At 41.8% G+C, this 19660-nt stretch overlaps 1 protein-coding gene across 5 annotated transcripts in view; it reads right to left on the reverse strand.

Annotated features, from left to right (window-relative positions):
• Positions 1–19660, reverse strand: part of CPLANE1 (ciliogenesis and planar polarity effector complex subunit 1) — a 181764-nt gene that overhangs the window by 51317 nt on the left and 110787 nt on the right. For all 5 annotated transcript variants that reach the window (XM_050943762.1, XM_050943758.1, XM_050943759.1 and 2 more), the window contains 7 exons: positions 18731–18813; positions 12278–12346; positions 11478–11661; positions 10514–10810; positions 9550–10326; positions 1718–1890; positions 224–353 (listed from right to left, as the gene is read on the reverse strand). In XM_050943762.1, the coding sequence (XP_050799719.1) occupies positions 224–353; positions 1718–1890; positions 9550–10326; positions 10514–10810; positions 11478–11661; positions 12278–12346; positions 18731–18813 (1713 nt within the window). The remainder of the gene's footprint in view (positions 1–223; positions 354–1717; positions 1891–9549; positions 10327–10513; positions 10811–11477; positions 11662–12277; positions 12347–18730; positions 18814–19660) is intronic.

Here is a 19660-nt window from a genome sequence, read left to right on the forward strand (position 1 = left end):
TACCCTGAAGAGTTTCTTTTGGTAAAAGAGGGCTTTATCTCTGGCTTAAAGGAAAATGCAAGTGTGCAAGTAAAAAAGGTACATGAGATCACTACAGAGGTGCTGAAAAGAGTGGACGAGGTATTTAGCAGGGTTTTGTTTATATTGTGTTTGCTTGTTGCTTCACTTGTATCATTATTTTAAAAATCAATAAAAAAGGAAGGAAATAATTATTTTCATATACCTGTATCTCAGTTTCAAAAACTTTCTCTATATCATCAGTACTAATAATGGAATCATCTGGGCGGAATGTCACACTTGCTTTTTTCTTGTCCTCCTTCTCTTTTATCTGTTTCGCAGCACGTCTCTTTTGCCTGTCAACATAACAGAGAGAAATAACACTTTAACTTCACTCTGATAACAGAAACATCAATAATTCTTTCTAATAAGCAAGATATAATAACCTTCTTCTTAAAAAATATATTAGGTGTTTGAGTAAAGATAGTTAACTGCTATTCCATTTAAACTAATTAAAAACCTACGTATCTAAGCTATTTAAGGTGTTCATAAAATATTTAATAGTAACACAAACTTATTCACATATTCTAAACAAAATAATATACTGGTTATCTAAGACCTCATTTAACTAAATTATCGTAAACCTGATATTTTGTATTGTTTATAACATGATTACCACTGCTATCTTTTGTATACAATTAAAAATAAAATATTATACAAGCAGAAGGGCCTACACAGAAATGTTGCAGCAAGAAATCAGTGTTGCTATGAAACTCTCCCTACCCTGTAACTTGTTTTCCTAAAAAACTGCAAAGTTTGCTTTTAAAAATATTTACTATCAGATTAGTAAAACACCTTGCCTTAACCATTACAGTTTATAATATTTTAAAGCAAGATATCTAAAAATCAAACCAGTTACTCTTACCTGTCAAGAGCTAAGTTCAGGATTCTGTGTTTCTAACCACAAGTGAAGGCATCAGAATCACAAGTGAGGGTGCTCTACTTTAGGTGCTTTGATGTCATTAACTCTTTCAAGGGAAACACAGAACTATGAACTGTCATGACAGTAATCTACTGATGCTGCAGAAGAACCGCAGGGGCAAGGTAGGTGCAGCTCAACGGCTAACCTAGGAATTGCTTTAGTTTGTACTGACCATGTAATGAAAATAATTCTAGATTAATGTGCAACAACAGAGATCAGTTTAAAAGTCATGAAATATACAGCCAGTAAAACAGAAGTAGCAAAGTAAAGAACTCAATCGTGTATTCATTCAGGTCAGTGGGAGTTTTGCCATTCACTCCACTGGGTTCACAATCAGACTCAATGACTTTACAAGGAAATTTTCATCATTTTGTCAATGAGCCTAGAACCTTGACTTAAATTAAACTCCTCCAGAGGTCTGAGAGCATTCTCTCTTGAGGGATATATGCACTAGCAATGTGACTGTTTTGTGATGTGGACAGCTGATCACTAACAACTAAACTGTGACTACCAAATCATTTCACAGAGGCAATGAACACAATACATGGCAACAATTCACACCAGAGATTTAGAAGTGAAAGGCTCTGTATCCCATTATCAGCCTCCTCAAATTATTTAGCATCCAATCCTGTTTTCAGTGAAGCTGGTACAAAAACTCCCATTGTAATTAGTTGGAGAAGGCTTAGGTTACTAGCAAGCCTCTCCAAATGAAGACCAATTTTGAAAATTTGTCCTTGCCTTTTTGTATTGTTCTTCGTGTGTCTTGCATCAGATGGCTCAGTGTTAGCTTTTAACAACTCAATCTGACCAGAATGGTCTTGTCCAATGAAGTCATGTGGTGCACTGGTACACAGGCGGCTTTGCTCAAATGCAATGAGATTTTGAATTGGGATCAGTTTTGGTGGTCGGAACTGTTTGAAAGAGAAGCAGAATGAGACATTTATAGAAGAGGAAACCAAAAATTTTAATAGACTCTATTAAACAGAGTAGGTCCAACTCTGACCTCAGTTACACAGGTACAACTCCTAATGCAGTCGATGCAGAAGGCAACTATCTAGCAGTAGAATCAGACCCAAGTACTGAACACATTTATAAATTATCAGCCAGAGGCAACATAAGAGACACAGAAACAGGTGGTTACACCGTAAACAAAAGGTGCAGTACAAAACAGAAGAGGATATAGAAATGTTGTTGTTGATTTATTACTAGAGCTCAACAAAACCACTTCATTATTTTATTTGTCCAAATTTTAAGAAAATTTTGCAAAATTCTTTCCCATCTGTTATTCTCCAACATATTAAAATTCCTATAGCATGTTCCTGTGGATGAAGTTAGGAAACGGGCAACATGCCTATGGGTCAGAGGACCTCCAGCTCCCAGGAATTATTTATCTTTTGATATCCACTTGCCTTAAAAAAGGGGAAATTTACAACATTTTATATTCTAAAGTTAAATGTCATTTTCCTTTAAAAATATTTACCAAGGAATGAGAAATTTCTTACCTGATCGTTTCCCTTGTTAGCAGTTTCTCTCCCAATTCAACACTAATAAATTAACACCTCACCCTGGCTTTGAAATTTCTCAGGCAGTCCATTATTATTGCTGGAGGCTCCAAAACTAGCCCCTTGCCCTTCAGCTCAGGCCACCAGGATTCTTTCAAAGCTACAGACACACTCCAGCAACTGACTATTAGCATTAAGACCACTTGATATAATGTGGTAATTAGCCTTAACACAGTTATATATCTAAGTCTCTGTTTAGAGGAAAATTTCCATTTGTATTCCAATCATTTCCAGACTACCAGGATGTGCTGAATGAGGAGAGAAGTTGCTAATAAAAAGAAAATTATCATGAAAGAAATCTTTCTGTTGCACAGCTTCTCTCCTCATTCATCTCTAATGGGAAACAGCAAAAAGTGAATCATATAGAGGTAGGGGGAAAGATAAGCAGAGTTTTAATTATTTTTATAGTAGAATAATAGGCAGGAATGGAAGTTCTTCCCATATAAAGCAAGGAATTGTGTGGAAACCAACCCAGTAGCATCCTTCTATCTATGGATGACTGCAGAGAAATGAAAACTTATTTTGCAAATCTTCCATAGATGAGGCTCATACACTTTCCCCCAATACCCTAGGGCAGGGGTAGATTACCTATGGCACAGGTGCTGAAGGCAGCATGCAAGCTGATTTTCAGCAGCACTCACACTGCCCGGGTCCTGGCCACCGGTCTGGGAGGATCTGCATTTTAATTTAATTTTAAATGAAGCTTCTTAAACATTTTAAAAACCTTATTTACTTTACTACAACAACAGTTCAGTTATATATTTTAGACTTATAGAAAGAGACCTTCTAAAAACATTAAAATGTATTACTGGCATGCAAAACCTTAAATTAGAGTGAATAAATGACAATTCAGCACACCACTTCTGAAAGGTTACCAACCCCTGCCCTAGGGACTTCTGTCAATTGTTTCCCAAATCCTAGCATGATAACTGGTGAAAGATTTAACACCTTGCCTGCAGCAACTCTGAGGACCTAAGGCCTGGACTTTTTGGATAGAATGCGATGAAGAGAGTATAATTAGTATATGTATTCAATATGCTTGGGACAGATCTTTAGACTGGTAGGAATGCCCATTTCTGCCACAATCTTCCAGGTGTACTAGGGATTAGCACAAAATAACAGAACTATTTTCCTTGAACAGAAAGGTTTACTGGAGCTATAAGAATAATCTTTTACTCATGACAACAGCTACGTGATTCTTGTCTATATAGGAGATATCATTCCAATTCCAAATAGCAACTAGAAAGGCCAGTCATAGGCTTGTGTAATCTGATTAACATTGGCAATTGATCATACTCAAAAGGAGAAACTGATGTGTCTACCTACAGGATGCCATTAGGGAAGGAACATATGTTTCTATGGTGCTTGATTGTAGAAATCCTCCAAACAACCATTTTGGTGAAACTCACTTTATTCCTACACTTTTTGACCTTCAAGAGGTAGCCTTTCTTGCTGATCTTTCTCATCTTCCATTCCTTGTAGGCCTTCTGCTTTCACTTAATCACCTGTTTGAGATTCTTGCTGATCCAGGTTGGTCTGCAATCCTTCCCTTCAAATTCACACAACCTTCCCCCCTGTGGGGATGCAGGGTTCAGATGGCTTATGCAACTTTGACAAAATAATTCCAAGCCTCCTCCACATTCAGATCCTTGAGTTCTTCAATCCAGTCCACTTCCCTAAACAAATTCCCTTAATTCAGTGGTTCTCAACCTATTTACCATTGTGGGCTGCATATGCAGCTCTCTATGCGTTATGTGGGCTACATCCACACAATATATATATTACTTGTATGGCCCTGAGGATGTCACATGTGCTGATTCGGCTGTAAGCGGCCTGTGGGCCACAGGTTGAAAATCACTGCCTTAATTTTTTGAAATTAGCTCTTTTGAAATCAAGGAAAGCAACTATTTGGTGAAGAAATCTGTCAGCTATCACATCCAGGAAAATCTGGGCCTTACTATTATTAGTAGCATTTGTCTTCAAATCTCTATCTGGGAAGTTAAAGTCTCCCATAAACATACAATTCTCAGAAGAATTTGTTTCATTAAAAATACTAAAGAGGTCTCTATCCAAATTCAAATTGGATCTTTGTGTTAAGTAGCACACCCCAAGCACTACAGGGGAACCTCTAGTAGCTTTCTTCCCCAAAGTGGTTTTGGCCCAAACAGATACTCTCTTATCCATTCCATCACTTATTTCTTTACAGTCTACCTCATCAGGCATTGGGCGTTGTCCTTGGTGGCAAACAGATCTACCTGGGGGAAACCCCCACTTGTGGAAGTGCGAAAACACGACGTTCACTCTGAGCATCCACTCATGCATGCAGTACAACCTGCTGAGGTGGTCCGCCAGTTCATTCCGCACCCCCAGGAGGTATGATGCCTCGAGGTGGATGGTGTGGGCTATGCAAAAGTTCCAGAGGAGGAGAGCCTTGTGGCAGAGCGGCAAGGAACGGGCTCTGCCCTGCTTGTTTATATAAAACATGGCGGTTGTGTTGTCTGTCAGAACTGTCACACTGTGACCACTCAAAGTGGGGTGAAAAGTCTGGCAGGCTAAACGCCCTGAGGTCCTTCACATTGAAATGGAGCAACTGCTCTGCTCCCGACCACAAGCCCTGAGTCCTGAGGTCCCCTAGATGAGTACCCCATCCGAAGTCTGACGCATCCGTCACAAGCATCAGGTCTGGCTGTGGTGTGGCAAAGGGGATGCCTTCGCAAACCACTGTCAGGGACTGCCACCACCACAAGGAGTCTAGCACGTCCCCCAGGGCTGTCACTACCAAGTCCAGGGGGTCCCTGCCTGGGCGGTATACACGTGCGAGCCAAGATTGCAGAGTCCTGAGTTTTAGTTTGGCACGCTTGACCACATGCGTGCATGCTGCCATGTGACCCAGCAGCCTCTAGCAACATCTGGCCATCGTAGTGGAAAACTGGCACAGGGAGGTCACTGCCTGCTGGATGGCCAGGAATCATGACACTGGAAGACTCGCCTTCGCCTGTACTGCATTTAGGACCGCCCCTATGAATTCCACCTTCTGTGTTGGAATGAGGGTGGACTTGGGGACACTGACCAGGAGCCCCAGCGTGCGCAATAGTCTCAGGGCCACCTGTACGTGGGACGTAACCTCCTCTTCGGACCGGTCCACCAGGAGCCAGTCATCGAGGTACGGGTAAACTCTAATCCTCTGCCTCCATAAGAAGGCCACCACTACCACATGCATTCTGTGAACACTCATGGGGCCACGGCTAGGCCAAACGGAGAACCGTGAACTGATGTTCCTGGTTCACAGTGAAATGCAGGAATTGGTGATGCACTTGGTGGATGGCGATATGAAAGTATGCATCCTTCATATCGAGGATCCTGGATTCATGGAAGGGATGATGGTGCCCAGAGAGAACATGCAGAACTGGGCCTTGACCAGGAACTTGTTGAGCCCGCTTAAGTCTAGAATGGGTCAAAGGCCTCCTTTGGCCTTGGGAATGAGGAAGTATGGGGAGTAGAACCCTTTCCCCTTTAGGTCTTTCGGTACCATCTCTATCGCCCCCACGTCTAGGAGTGTGCGAACCTCCTTTTCCAGGAAGTGCTCATGAGAGGGGTCCCTGAAGAGGGATGGGGAAGGAGGATGGAGGGGGTAGGCAAGAAGGAGAACTGAAGCATGTATCTGTTTCGCACAATGCATAACACCTAACGGTCTGATGTATTGCTGGAACACGCCTGGGAGAAACAAGTCAGATGGTTCAGGAAACAAGCCGATGGATCCGGTGGCTGGTCTGGTACACTGTCCTCGAGTGCACCTTCAAAAGCATGGTTTAGGGCCCGGCTAGGACTTATGTTGGCCTTGGCCTAGCCTATTGGACCTATTGTTATTGCTATTATTACGTTGCCTCCTGTTATCCCTGCTTCGCCTGCAGTAGGGCTCGTATCTAGGATGAGACTGGTAGTGACGCTGAGGAGGAGGCTGCGGCTTGAAGGGCTTCCTTTGAGTAGCGGGGGTGTGCATACCCAGAGACTTGAGTGCATCCCTCGAGTCCTTGAGGCTATGTAGCTTTGCATCCATCTGGTCTGAAAAGAGCCCAGACCTTCGAAGGGGAGGTCCTGGAGCGAGTTCTGGACCTCAGGCGGCAGACATGACTCCTGAAGCCATGCTGAGTGTCACATGAACATGCCATATGTGACTGTCCTGGCAGCCACATCTGCTGAATCCAAGGACGCCTGGAGAGAGGTCTTCGCTACGGCCTTGCCTTTGTCCACCAGCGCCGTGAACTCCTGCTGGGAACCCTGCGGGAGGCTGTCCTTAAACTTCCCCACTTCTGCACAGGAGTTGAAGTTATGCCTCTTGAGGATGGCCTGCTGGTTAGAAATCCTCAACTGTACGCCCCGAGAATACACCTTCCTGCTAAACACGTCCAGGCGCTTCGCTTCCTTGGCCTTTGGGGCCAGGGCCTGCTGCCCATGGCACTCTTTTTAATTTATCGCCGAGACTACCAGGGAACATGGGCTTGGGTGGCAAAACAAGAAGTTGTACCTCTTTGACGGGGCGAAGTACTTGTCCTCCACACCTTTGGCTGTTGGAGCGCTGGAGGCCAGGTTATGCCATATAGTCGTATAGTTCGACTGTATGGTCTTAATGAGCAGAAGCGCTATTCTGGATGGACCTTCTGGGCTCAGAAGGTCCACCATGGGGTCCTCCTGCTCAACCGTCTCCTTGGCCTGCAACCCCAAGTTATGAGCAACCTTACACAGTAGCTCTTAATGGGCTCTGTGGTCTATTGGTGAAGGCTCTGATACTGCTGTGCCTGCTACCGCTTAAGCCAGGGATGACGAGGAGGTCAGCAGCTGCTCAGCTTCCTCCTGCTGGTCCCCTTGGTCCCCTTCCTCCGCAGGAGGGGCTTCCAGCTCGGGCCAGGACAGCTGACCACACAGCATCTGATATTCATGGCTGTAAAATGGCTTCTTTGTAGCCACTGTTAGAAGTCATTGCTTGTGTGACAAATCACATCAAGAGTTAACTGGGACAGAACCCAAGACATCGCACTCCAAGCAAGGATCATACCCACAGATGTTGAGCTTGCCACTGAGAAGGCTCTTTTATAAGGGTATGTCAATACAAAGAGTAAGCGTGCAGTAAACTGGGGTGTAAATCTACAGTGCTCTAGCCCGCTTTGGACTAACAGGCTATGTGGACCTGCTGCCACATACTAACATTCCATAGTGTGCTGTAATCAATCTTTTCTCATAGGTCATGTTTTCTAGATTTTTAATCATTTTTGTTGCTCTCTGGATTTTCTCCAGCTTGTTCACACCTTTCCCAAACTGTGGTGCCCAGAACTGGAAACAGTACTCTAGCTAAGGCTTTATCAGTGCTGAGTAGAGAGATTACTTCTTGTGCCTTGCATACAGCACTTTAGTAACACATCCCAGAATGAGGGGTTTTTTTGCAATACTATTATACTGTTGACTCATTTACTTTGGTGATCCACTATAACCCTGAGATCCTTTTCTGCAATACTCCTTCCTAAGCAGACATTTCCCATTTTATATTTGTGCAATTGAGTATTTTTTCTTATGTATTTTGCATTTGTCCTTATTGAATTTTGTCCTGTTTATTTCCGACCATTTCTCCAGTTTGTCAAGACCATTTTGAATTCTAATCCTGTTCTCCAAGCACTTGCAACATCTCCCAGCTTGGTATCAGTCACGAGGAGTGGAATCCTCATGTGATTTTGATCTGGTCACAGACTGCATGAAGTGCTCCTTAAGTTTTAATATGGAGCCAGCCTGTGGAGCAAGAGTGGAGTGGAGAGACCCTCTCTTTTGTGCCTTTCAGACTCTGAGCTCTTTTCTTTGGCAGAGCAAGGATTTATTGCTGACATAAAGAAGGCACAAATCACATTCATGGTGCTTGAAATCTGAGCCCCTTTTCTTAGCAGAGTGAGGGTCCTTGGGCTGTACACCACTGTATAATGGCACAATTCCCATTAACTGCAGCCTGAGGGAGTGTTTCACAGAATAGATGGGTTCTCTACATGCCTGGAGTGACACACCACAGGGCAAGAAGGGGAGGAGCACTGTGAGAACCTCTATATAGGAGAATGACCCCAGCAAACACTCCCTTATACTGAGGTGTTAGGAACTGCTGCCTTGCAAATATGCTTGCTTTTGTATTTTTGGGACTGAGTCTCAGAGGTTTGCCTAACTCACTCCTGAACATCATGACAGGCCCCAGATTTACAGTGAGAGGAAGGAGAGATGTTTAGAAGCCTTGCTTTTTTCCCCCTAGGGAGCTGAGGACCCACTTCAGTATCCAGGGAGTGATCTTTGGATCGTTCAGGAAATTTTCCCCCTCCAACCTGAGTCTGTTGTGGGTATTATCCCAAGCTGGCTGGACAGGATCCTTCTCATCCTTAGACTTTCTCCTTGAAATGTTCAGATACTCCTGAGCTTTTTTGTAATGGAGTTATCGCTCTTAGAGGAAGAGGGGACCCAACATGCTGGTCCAATCCTCTGTCCTTTCACTGCGAGGGCTGGCTGTAATTCGCCCTCTGGCTGTAATTCACCCTCTGCCTGTAAATACTGCCTCACACAGGCAACACTTTAGCCCAGTGTTTGCAGAACAGCTCTACCATCCCAGAGTGGGGGCAGAGAAATCCTGGAGAGGAATGACGGGGAGTGGCAGGTCCAAGTGGTTGAAATAAACATGCTGTCAAATACCTCATCCTGGGGGTGTTATGGGGAGGAGAAGGAACGATTATAAGTCTTTACCATATGGAAATAAATACAAATTAAAGTTATAAAACAAAATGATGGGGAGAAACCAAACCAACAACTTGTTCCTCTGCTGGAGGCAGAAAATCTGGTGGCCTGAGCTGAAGCCTCAAGCAAAACACTGGACCTCATCCAAATTACACAGGTGAGGGCATTATCTCATTAGTGAGGACTGAAGCTATGCAACAGGAAATAAGCTTATTTAATTGCAACATAGAAAAATATATTCCTAAAATCCATTACCTTGTTTTTTGGAGGTAAATTAGCATGAAGAATTGATATTCCTGTGTGCTGTAATGTGTCTCTGGAGTTGGTCTCCTCAGTTATAGGTCTAACAGGTATTAAAGAAGCAGGGACTGGTGGTCTTATAATTGGTGGAAATCTAGGTGCTGGGTCAAGCTGCAGGTGCAGTAAAGGAATTCCAGTTGAATGCTGGTAAGTTCCATAGAAGGAAGCATTCTGAGAACTCAGTGGCTTCTCTGCACTCACATTTGTACGAAGGTGCTGCAGAGGTGCAAGATTTTGCTCTCCTTCATACTGATCCAAATTAAGTAGTTTAGGAGGCCTCTTGCTTTCAGCTTCTGCCCACCTCTTCTTTTCCTCATATACTTGCCTTATAATTTCAGGATCATATTTATTCAGATTCAAGTGTGTCGTTGAAATAGTCTTGTCTCCTAGCATACATGACAGTGGAGGGTTCTGTAAATAATTAGATGGATCCCAAACTACTCTTGGTTGGGGGAGTGACCCGATGAAAGCCTGTGAAACTTTTAATGGATAAAAATTGAGTGGTTTTAAATTATCAGATTCAAGTTTAAGCAAAGGAAAGCCATTTTCATAATTTAAGGTTTTTGCAACTGGGATAAGTTTGGGTGTCTTCTGGATATCTAGGGAACTCGATAACAGATGAAGTGGTTTGGCTGGAGCGGAAGGAAGTAAGTCTTGAGATGCTGGAATAAATCCTGTTCCATTGGACTGGCTCTCTGATAGGCTTAAAGAAATATTCACATCTGGATAATTCTAAAAGAAAAAAGCACACACAATAGCACTTTAAACTATGTGTAAGATAGCAATAAATCATTACTAGATGTAGTCCCTATTACATGCTAATTCTGTCTAATGCAATTACTACAAGAAAGTTCTCCAATTTTTCAAATGGAATAACATCTGATATCCTTCTTAAAAAGAAATGCTTGGTTTTACCTACATGTATACTTTCTTTGCTGCTTTGATCATTTAGGATATTTCTTTCCTGAGAATGAGAGCTGCTCTTTTTATTAGACTTTCCAGCATTTTCTTTAGTGGGCAGCTGAGTCTCCGGAGAAATGTCTGCACACTGTATAGGAAGGGATGTGTCAGCAAGACTGTCTCTTACAGTGTGAAAAGCCTGGCTTCCTCCCAACTGAATAGACTGAGACTGCTGCAGAAGATGCTGCATATTTGGCAGGCTGGCAAAGGATGACCCCACTATTTGCATTAAGTTCAGAAAGTTGATTTGCTGCAGCTAGAATATAAATAAAAATAAAGCTAACATTATAAAAGTCGCTAAAATGGGTCTTGGCCAAAATCCCTGGTTAAAACTTTTTAAAAATCTAAACATTATCTAAAATTTACAGATTATCCTATTAAAATAGATAGCAACAGATATAATGTCTCAATGACAAGTGCATACTTATGTACTAAATTGATATTTCTTTCATGATACAATAAGCTATGTGGAATAATAAGGTCATGCTACAGCAATGTACAATCCTTTGCATTCCTTTATTTCAAAGCAAAGAAATCGAAACCTGAATAATACCAGGATGGAATAGTTTCAAATGTACCAGTATTAACTCATTACCATTTTAACTATACAGTTACTGTTGGTTCATAATCTACCCTAATTTATATGGATAAAGGACATTAAGAGAATGTTAAGTTAGTCCCCCTAAAAATATAATTGTTCAACCTGTACAGCTCCTCAAATTCACAAACCTTCAGATTAAGAAGTCAAAAGGACATGAATTATGCCTAAAATGACTGGTTTCTACCTTTAGTTACCTTTAACCCAGAAATTGGCATAAAAGCATCACAGAATAACCTTGAAAGCAATCATTTTTCATATTGCTTGTTTTTTAAAACTGAACAGTTTGATCTGTGTTTATTTTTAATAATGAAATTATTTTTACCTGAACTAATTTAAACATTTCATCTTGGAGCATCTGTCTGACAGTTTCTGAAATGTTCAATGGCTCTGATATCTGCTCTCCTTCCTGGACCACTTGCTTCTTTGAACACACCGGACCATTACAGGGAACACTTGATATACCAGTGAAAGGAGGTTGATCATCACACACAAAAATCTCTGTGTTACTTGAAGTATTGGGAATAAAAATCATAACTTTTAGACACTTTCCAAAACAGATGGATTCTGAACACTGAACCTGATGATGAGGATCAGAGTGAAGTAAATGTATCAACTTTACAACTGGTAAGTTAAAATGCTAAATGAAAAATCAGCAAAGAGTTCTGTGGCACCTTATAGACTAACAGACATATCGGAGCATGAACTTTCGTGGGTGAATACCCACTTTGTTGGATGCATGAAATGAAAAATGATACTCATTAGCAAAAATAAGAGATCCTTTGTTTCAGGTTTTCATTGTGCATTTACCCCTTCTGGAGATTTTTTTTCTTTTTTAAAACAAAAAATTTTCTAGAGGAAAAAAGTAAAGATACATTTTTAAAAAACAGAACCAGTTTTTCCCCTCTCTAATGGGTGGCAGATATCTGGCCAGACCTGCTTAGTTTCTGTGATCTCACAGGATCGCAGCATGAAGTGGTATGGCTGTAGGTCTTATACCACAATGTACAGTAAATGCAAACATTATACATTTACTGTAAAGGAACAAGGAACATATTATTAAAACTGCAGATTTAATAGTAATAATCCATAATTTACTACATAATGCATTAAAGTTTCTCTTACCTAGGAGCATCTGCATTCATTTCTAAACAGAATGAATGAGGAATGGTGCTGGAAACAGCCTCAGTCATACTGTAAAGAAAGACAAAAAATGAATTTATTAATATATTTTTTTTTATATAGAACATTTTTGAAAATTTTGTATGTAAAATTCTGGCATACTGAATTGAGTACCTTCTATCACTGTATAACACAAGCTGAGTACACAGTTGTTGACTGTTTATGCTTGGTCTCTATAGCAATCAGTAACTGACTCAAACAAAATAGTTGAATAGATTTTGATTATTCACACAAAAACTAGGCAACAGAAAGGCTGAGGACTGATTTGACTTGGAAAAACAAAGGAAAATCCCACGTTTAGGGGACACTGAACACGACTAAACTGTGCATTTCTAAAAGGAAAAAAGTTAATGTCATGCAACAACTCCCGAGAATATTTTTTATATGCTCTATTTTACAAAAAGGAAAAAATACTACTCTAAAATGGTCATGAAATACTAACGAAGACTTTATAAAGCTATGTAGTTTTTAAAGACTGCAACAAACTGCATGCATATTGAGGACATCTTATCTATATGCATAATCATAAGATTATTACAATATAATTACAGAGAATCATAGAACTAGAAGAAACTCGAGAGGTCATCTAGTCCTCTGCACTCAAGGCAGGACTAAGTATTAGCTATACCATACCTGATGGGTGTTTGTCCAACCTGCTCTTAAAAATCCCCAATGATGGAGATTCCACAACCTCCCTAGGCAATTTATTCCAGTGCTTAACCACCCTGACAGTTAGGAAGTTTTTCCTAATGTCCAACCTAAACCTCCCTTGCTGCAATTTAAGCCCATTGCTTCTTTCCTATCCTCAGAAGTTAAGAAGAACAATTCTTCTCCCTCCCTCCTCCTCCTCACAACCTTTTATGTACTTGAAAACTTATGTCCTCTCTTGTCTTCTCTTCCAGACTAAATAAACCCATTTTTTTTCAACCTTTCCTCACAGGTCATGTTTTCTAGACCTTTAATCATTTTTGTTGCTCTTCTCTGACCTTTTCGCCAATTTGTCCACATCTTTCCTGAAATGTGGTACCCAGAACTGGACACAATACTCCAGTTGAGATCTAACCAGAGCAGAGTAGAGTGGAAGAATTACTTCTCGTGTCTTGCTTACAATACTCCTGCTAAAACATCCCAGAATGATGTTTGCTTTTTTTGCAACAGTGTGACACTGACTCATATTTAGCTTGTAATCCACTATGACCCCCAGATCCCTTTCCGTAGTACTCCTTCCTAGGCAGTCATTTCCCATTTTATATGTGCGCAACTGATTTTTCCTTCTTAAGTGAAGTACTTTGCATTTGTTCTTACTGAATTTCATCCTATTTACTTCAGACCATTTCTCCAGTTTGTCCAGATCATTTTGAATTTTAATCCTATCCTATCCTCCAAAGCACTTGCAATTCCTCCCAGTTTGGTATCATCTCCAAACTTTGAGTTTACTCTCTATGCCATTATCTAAATCATTTATGTAAGAGAGCGGTATGATTGCTCAGAGCTCCAGTATCAAACTGGAGAAAAGCCTGTTGGAGACTCTTTCAGTTAAATTTAAAAGAGAGAGCAACAAGGATGATGTTTTGGTGGGCATCTGCCATAGACCACCGGATCAGGATGAGGTAGACGAGGCTTTCTTCAGACAATTAACTGAAGTTTCCAGAACACAGGCCCTGGTCCTAACAGGGGACTTCAATCACCCTGACATCTGCTGGGAGAGTAATATAGCAGTGCACAGACAATCCAGAAAGTTTTTGGAGAGTGTTGGGAACAACTTCCTGCTGCAGCTACTGGAGAAACCAACCAGGGGCTGTTCTCCTCTTGACCTGCTGCTCACAAACAGGGAAGAATTGGTAGGGGAAGTAGAAGTGGGTGGCAACCTGGGCAGCTGTGACCAGGAGATGGTTGAGTTCAGGATCCTCACAAAAGGAAGAAAAGAGAGTAGCAAAATACAGACTCTGGACTTCAAAAAGCAGACTGACTCCCTCAGGGAACTGATAGGCAAGATTCCCTAAGGAGGCTAATATGAGGGGGAAAGAAGTCCAGGAAAGCTGTCTGTATTTTAAAGAAGCCTTACTGAGGGCGCAGGAACAAACCATCTTTTTGCGCAGAAGAACCACAAATATGGCAGGCGATCAGCTTGGCTTAACAGTGAAATCTTCTGTGAGCTTAAACACAAAAAGGAAGCTTACAAGAAGTGGAAACTTGGACCGATGACTAGGGAGGAGAATAAAAATATTGCTCAAGTATGCAGGGGTGTAATCAGAAAGGCCAAAACACAACTGGAGCTGCAGCTAGCAAGGGATGTGAAGGGTAACAAGAAGGGTTTCTACAGGTTTGTTAGCAACAAGAAAAAGGTCAGGGAAAGTGTGGGGTCCTTAATGAATGGGGGAGGCAACCTAGTGACAGACAATGTGGAAAAGCTGAAGTACTCAATGCTTTTTTTGCCTGTCTTCACAGATAAGGTCAGCTCCCACACTGCTGTCCTGGGCAACACAGTACGGGGAGGAGGTGAGCAGCCCTCAATGGTGAAAGAACAGGTTAAGGGCTATCTGGAAAAGCTGGACATGCACAAGTCCATGAATACAGATCTAATACATCCAACAGTGCTATGGTAATTGGCTGATGTTATTGCAGAGCCATTCGCCATTATCTTCTAAAACTCTTGGCACTCGGGGGAAGGTCCCGGATGATTGGAAAAAGGCCAATGAAAATAGTGCCCATATTTTAAAAAGGGAAGAAGGAGAACCTGTGGAACTACAGACCAGTCAGTCTCACCTCAATTCCTGGAAAAATCATGGATCAGGTCCTCAAGGAAACCATTTTGAAGCACTTGGAGGAGAGGAAGGTGATCAGGAACAGTCAACATGGATTCACCAAGGGCAAGTGATGCCTGACCAACCTGATTGCCTTCTATGATGAGATAACTGGCTCTGTGAATATGGGGGAAACAGTGGACGTGATGTATCTTGACTTTAGCAAACCTTCTGATATGGTCTCCCTCAGTATTCTTCACAGCAAGTATGGATTGGATGAATGGACTACAAGGTGGATAGAAAGCTGGCTAAATTGTTGGGCTCAACGGGTAGTGATCAACAGTTCAATGTCTAGTTGGCAGCCGGAATCAAGCGGAGTGTCCCAGGGGTCAGTTTTGTTCAACATCTTTATTAATGATCTGGATGATGGGATGGATTGCACCCTCAGCAAGTTCGCAGATTATACTAAACTTGGTGGAGAGGTAGATAGGCTGGAGGGTAGGGATAGGGTCTAGAGTGACCTAGACAAATTGGAGAATAGGGTCAAAAGAAATCTCATGAGGTTCAACAAGGACAAGTGAAGAGTACTGCACTCAGGACAGAAGAATCCCATGCACCACTACAGGCTGGGGGCCAAGTGACTAAGCAGCAGTTCTGCAGAAAAGGACCTGGGAATTACAGTGGATGAGAAGCTGGATATGAGTCAGCAATGTGCCCCTGTTGCCAAGAAGGCTAATGGCATATTGGGCTGTATTAATAGGAGCACTGCCAGCAGATCAAGGGAAGTGATTATTCCCCTCTATTTGACCCTGGTGAGGCCTCATCTGGAGTACTGCATCCAGTTTTGTGCCCCCCACTACAGAAAGGATGTGGACAAATTGGAGATAGTCCAGCAGAGGTCAGTGAAAATGATCAGGGGGCTGGGGTACCTGACCTACGAGGAGAGGCTAAGGGAACTGGGCTTGTTTAGTCTGCAGAAGAGAGGGGGGCGGGATTTGATAGCAGCCTTCACCTACAAGGAGGAGGGTTCCAAAGAGCATGGAACTTGGCTGTTCTCAGTGGTGGCAATGACAGAACAAGGAGCAATGGTCTCAAGTTGCAGTGGGTGAGGTCTAGGCTGGATATTAGGAAACACTATTTCACTAGAAGGGTGGTGAAGCAGTGGAATGCTTTAACTAGGGAGGTATGGAATCTCCATTTTTAGAGGTTTTTAAGGCCCATCTTAACAAAGCCCTGACTGCGATGATTTAGTTGGGGTTGAGCAGGGGGTTGGACTAGATGACCTCCTGAGGTCTCTTCCAACACTAACCTTCTACGATTCTATGATTGATGAAGATATTGAACAGAACCAGACCCAGAACAGATCCCTGCAGGACCCCACTCATTATGCCCTTCCAGCATGACTGTGAACCACTGATAACTACTCTCTGAGAATGATTTTCCAGCTAGTTATGCTCCTACCTTACAGTAGCTCCATCTAGGTTTTATTTCCCTAGTTTGTTTATGAGAAGGTCATGCAAGACAATATTAAAAGCCTTACTAAAGTCAAGATATACCACATCTACCACTTCCCTCGTATTCACAAGGCTTGTTACCCTGTCAAAGAAAGCTATTAGGTTGGCTTGACATTATTTGTTCTTGACAAATCCATGCTGACTGTTACTTATCACCACATTATCTTCTACGTGTTTGCAAACTGATTTCTTAATTATTTGCTCCATTATCTTTCCAGGTACACAAGTTAAGCTGACTGGTCTCTAATTCTCCGGGTTGTTCTTATTTCTCTTTTTATAGATGGGAACTATATTTGCCCTTTTCCAGTCTTCTGGAATGTCTCCCATCTTCCATGACTTTTCAAAGACAATTGACTCCTCAGTCAGCTCCTCGAGTATTCTAGGATGCATTTCATCAGGTCCTGGTAATTTGAAGACATCTAACTTGTCTAAGTAATTTTTGACTTGTTCTTTCCTTATTTTAGACTCTGATCCTACCTCATTTTCACTGGCATTCACTATGTTAGACGTCCAATTGCCACCAACCTTCTTGGTTAAAGCCGAAACAAAGAAGTCATTAAGCACCTCTGCCATTTCCACATTTTCTGTTATTGTCTTCCCCCCGGCTCATGGAGCAACAGACCTACTCTGTACTCCTCTTGCTTCTAATGTATTTGTAAAATGTTTTCTTGTTACTCTTTATATCCCTAGCTAGTTTGACTCAGTTCACATGCCATCATAACTGGTAAGACATTGTCTGGATAATTCATGATAAAGCAAGTAGTCTCAAACAGTGATTGGAGGGAGTGACTGGTACAAGTTTGCCAGTTTGAAAGGAGTTGAGCTGCTCTCCTTCAGTCATCAAGAAAAGTATCAGAGCAGCAGTTTGAAACTCAGATTCCAGACAATGAACATGGCATTTAGAAAAAAAAACTTGGAGAAAAATACAAATGTCTTTATTTCAGAAACTCACAACTGAATCAGACAAATAAGCTACAAGTTATCAATTCAAACATAAGACCACAAGAGACACTCAAGGAAGAGATGGTCTATGCACAGTTCTTGTAATTCTTTATATGCTTTTTCATTGAAAAGACAAATGCTTCAACACTTTAAAAATGTTTTAATTAATATAAGCAAATGGGAGTTCTCTGTAAAAATCCTGTAATAATGTAATGAAGTCAGTTGACTGTATTCTTTAAGTACCGCAGAACACATTTGTTTTGTTCTTAAAATAAGCATTCAATTGTAGATACCTAGCTACTCATGGCCAACCCTGCAATAATACACTAGCATGCACCAGAAATGGAAGGGGGTGGTGGAATTTAGCTTCGAACTGTAAGTATGTTGTTATGAACAAGAACAAATCTTTTTTTAATTAAGAAAAATACATGCTCTCTTTATAAATTTAACAAGGTAGTGTGATAGACCCAGGCCAGTTGGGAACAGGAGAGTAGTAGAAGGGAGATATACTGGCCACTAGATAAGCAGTTTTCCTTTCCGAGTGACCAGAGCAGGGGCTGCTCCAGGCTAATGAGACCACCTGACTCCAATTAACCTGCTAAGAGTCAGGTGAGGCTGTTAAGCACCTGACTCTATTTAAGGCCCCTCTGATGCTATGAAAGGGCTCACTCCAGTCAAGCCAAGGGAAGCCAGGGAGCCAGAGGAGAGGAAGTGCATGCGAGGAACTGGGAGCAAGAGGCATGCAAGAAGCTGAGAGTGAGTAGGATAGTGCTAGAGGACTGAGAAGTACAAGCATCATCAGACATCAGGAGGAAGGTCTGGTGGTGAGGACAAAGAAGGTGTTGGGAGGAGGCCATGGGGAAGTAGCCCAGGGAGTTGTAGCTGTCACGCAACTGTACCAGGAGACACTCTAGACAGCTGCAGTCCACAGGGCCCTGGTTTGAAACCCGGAGTAGAGGGCAAGCCCGGGTTCCTACCAAAACCTCCCAACTCCTGATCAAACACAGGAGGAATTGACCTGGACTGTGGCTTCTACCAGAAGGGAAGGTCTCAGGGCTGTTTCCCGACCCACAGAGTGAATCTGTGAGGCAAGCAAATCTGCCAATAAGTGCAGGACCCACCAAGGTAGAGGAGGAACTTTGTCACAGTAGTAATAAACTAATTCTTTTGAAATGCTAATAATCAGTTTCTCTTACCCATTTTGTTTGGCTTTTTCTCCTTCTAACTTTTCCATCATGTGTTCTTCCCATGGAGATTCTACATCTAGAGCGGAGATATGCTGCAATTTAAAAAGATGCATAAGAATATGTATATATTTGCTTCAGCATACTTCTGCTTAAATAGATTATTATGAAAATTCTAGACTTTTGACACATTTCTGATTAATAATCCATGTGGTCAAATTCAGATTTTCATTTTTATTAATCAGAACATCCTAGTGTTTGCATAGCTACAGAACTATAGAAAATGCAAGGAGGTGTCCTAATGACTTCTCTAACTAAATTTAACAATATCTATAATGAGTTTTCAACCATTTTCAAAATTCAGTTCACTAGATTGCCACAGAATCAGGCCTGTGCAGCAGTATCACCTTGCTAATCAGGCATCCACCTATTACTACTCCAGTTGGTAGCATGGAAACAGAATGACTACAAACGAGCAAACAAACAAACAAAATGATTACAAGTTAAAAGGACAGACCCTATAATTATTTCCAGGAGTAGCAAAGGCCAGGATTTTGCACCAGGCACAAGAGTCCAATACTAGTAAGCCACATTGCAGAATTGAGGGCAATAGTACATTTTTAATACTTTTTAATCCTGTTCCTTACATTGGTTCTTCAGTGCTACATGAAAGTAAACCAGATTCTATTCTGATTCACACATCAGCAAAAGAATTCTTGACCAATTTCCTAGTACTGAATCTTTGATACTGGTGGTGATCAGTGTTCCCTCTAATTTTTCTCACCCATGCGTGGAATGAATTTTGTTAGGTTCACTAATATGGAGGTGATATGTGACACATCACCTTCATATTGGTGCACATAACAAAATTCATGTGGTGGGGGTGGGGCCAAGGGGTTCGGAGTGTGGGAGGGGCTGGGGCAGAGACTTGGGGTGCAGAGG

This window comes from Gopherus flavomarginatus, chromosome 3 (genome assembly GCF_025201925.1).
Source record: "Gopherus flavomarginatus isolate rGopFla2 chromosome 3, rGopFla2.mat.asm, whole genome shotgun sequence".
Lineage (NCBI taxonomy): Eukaryota > Metazoa > Chordata > Testudines > Testudinidae > Gopherus > Gopherus flavomarginatus.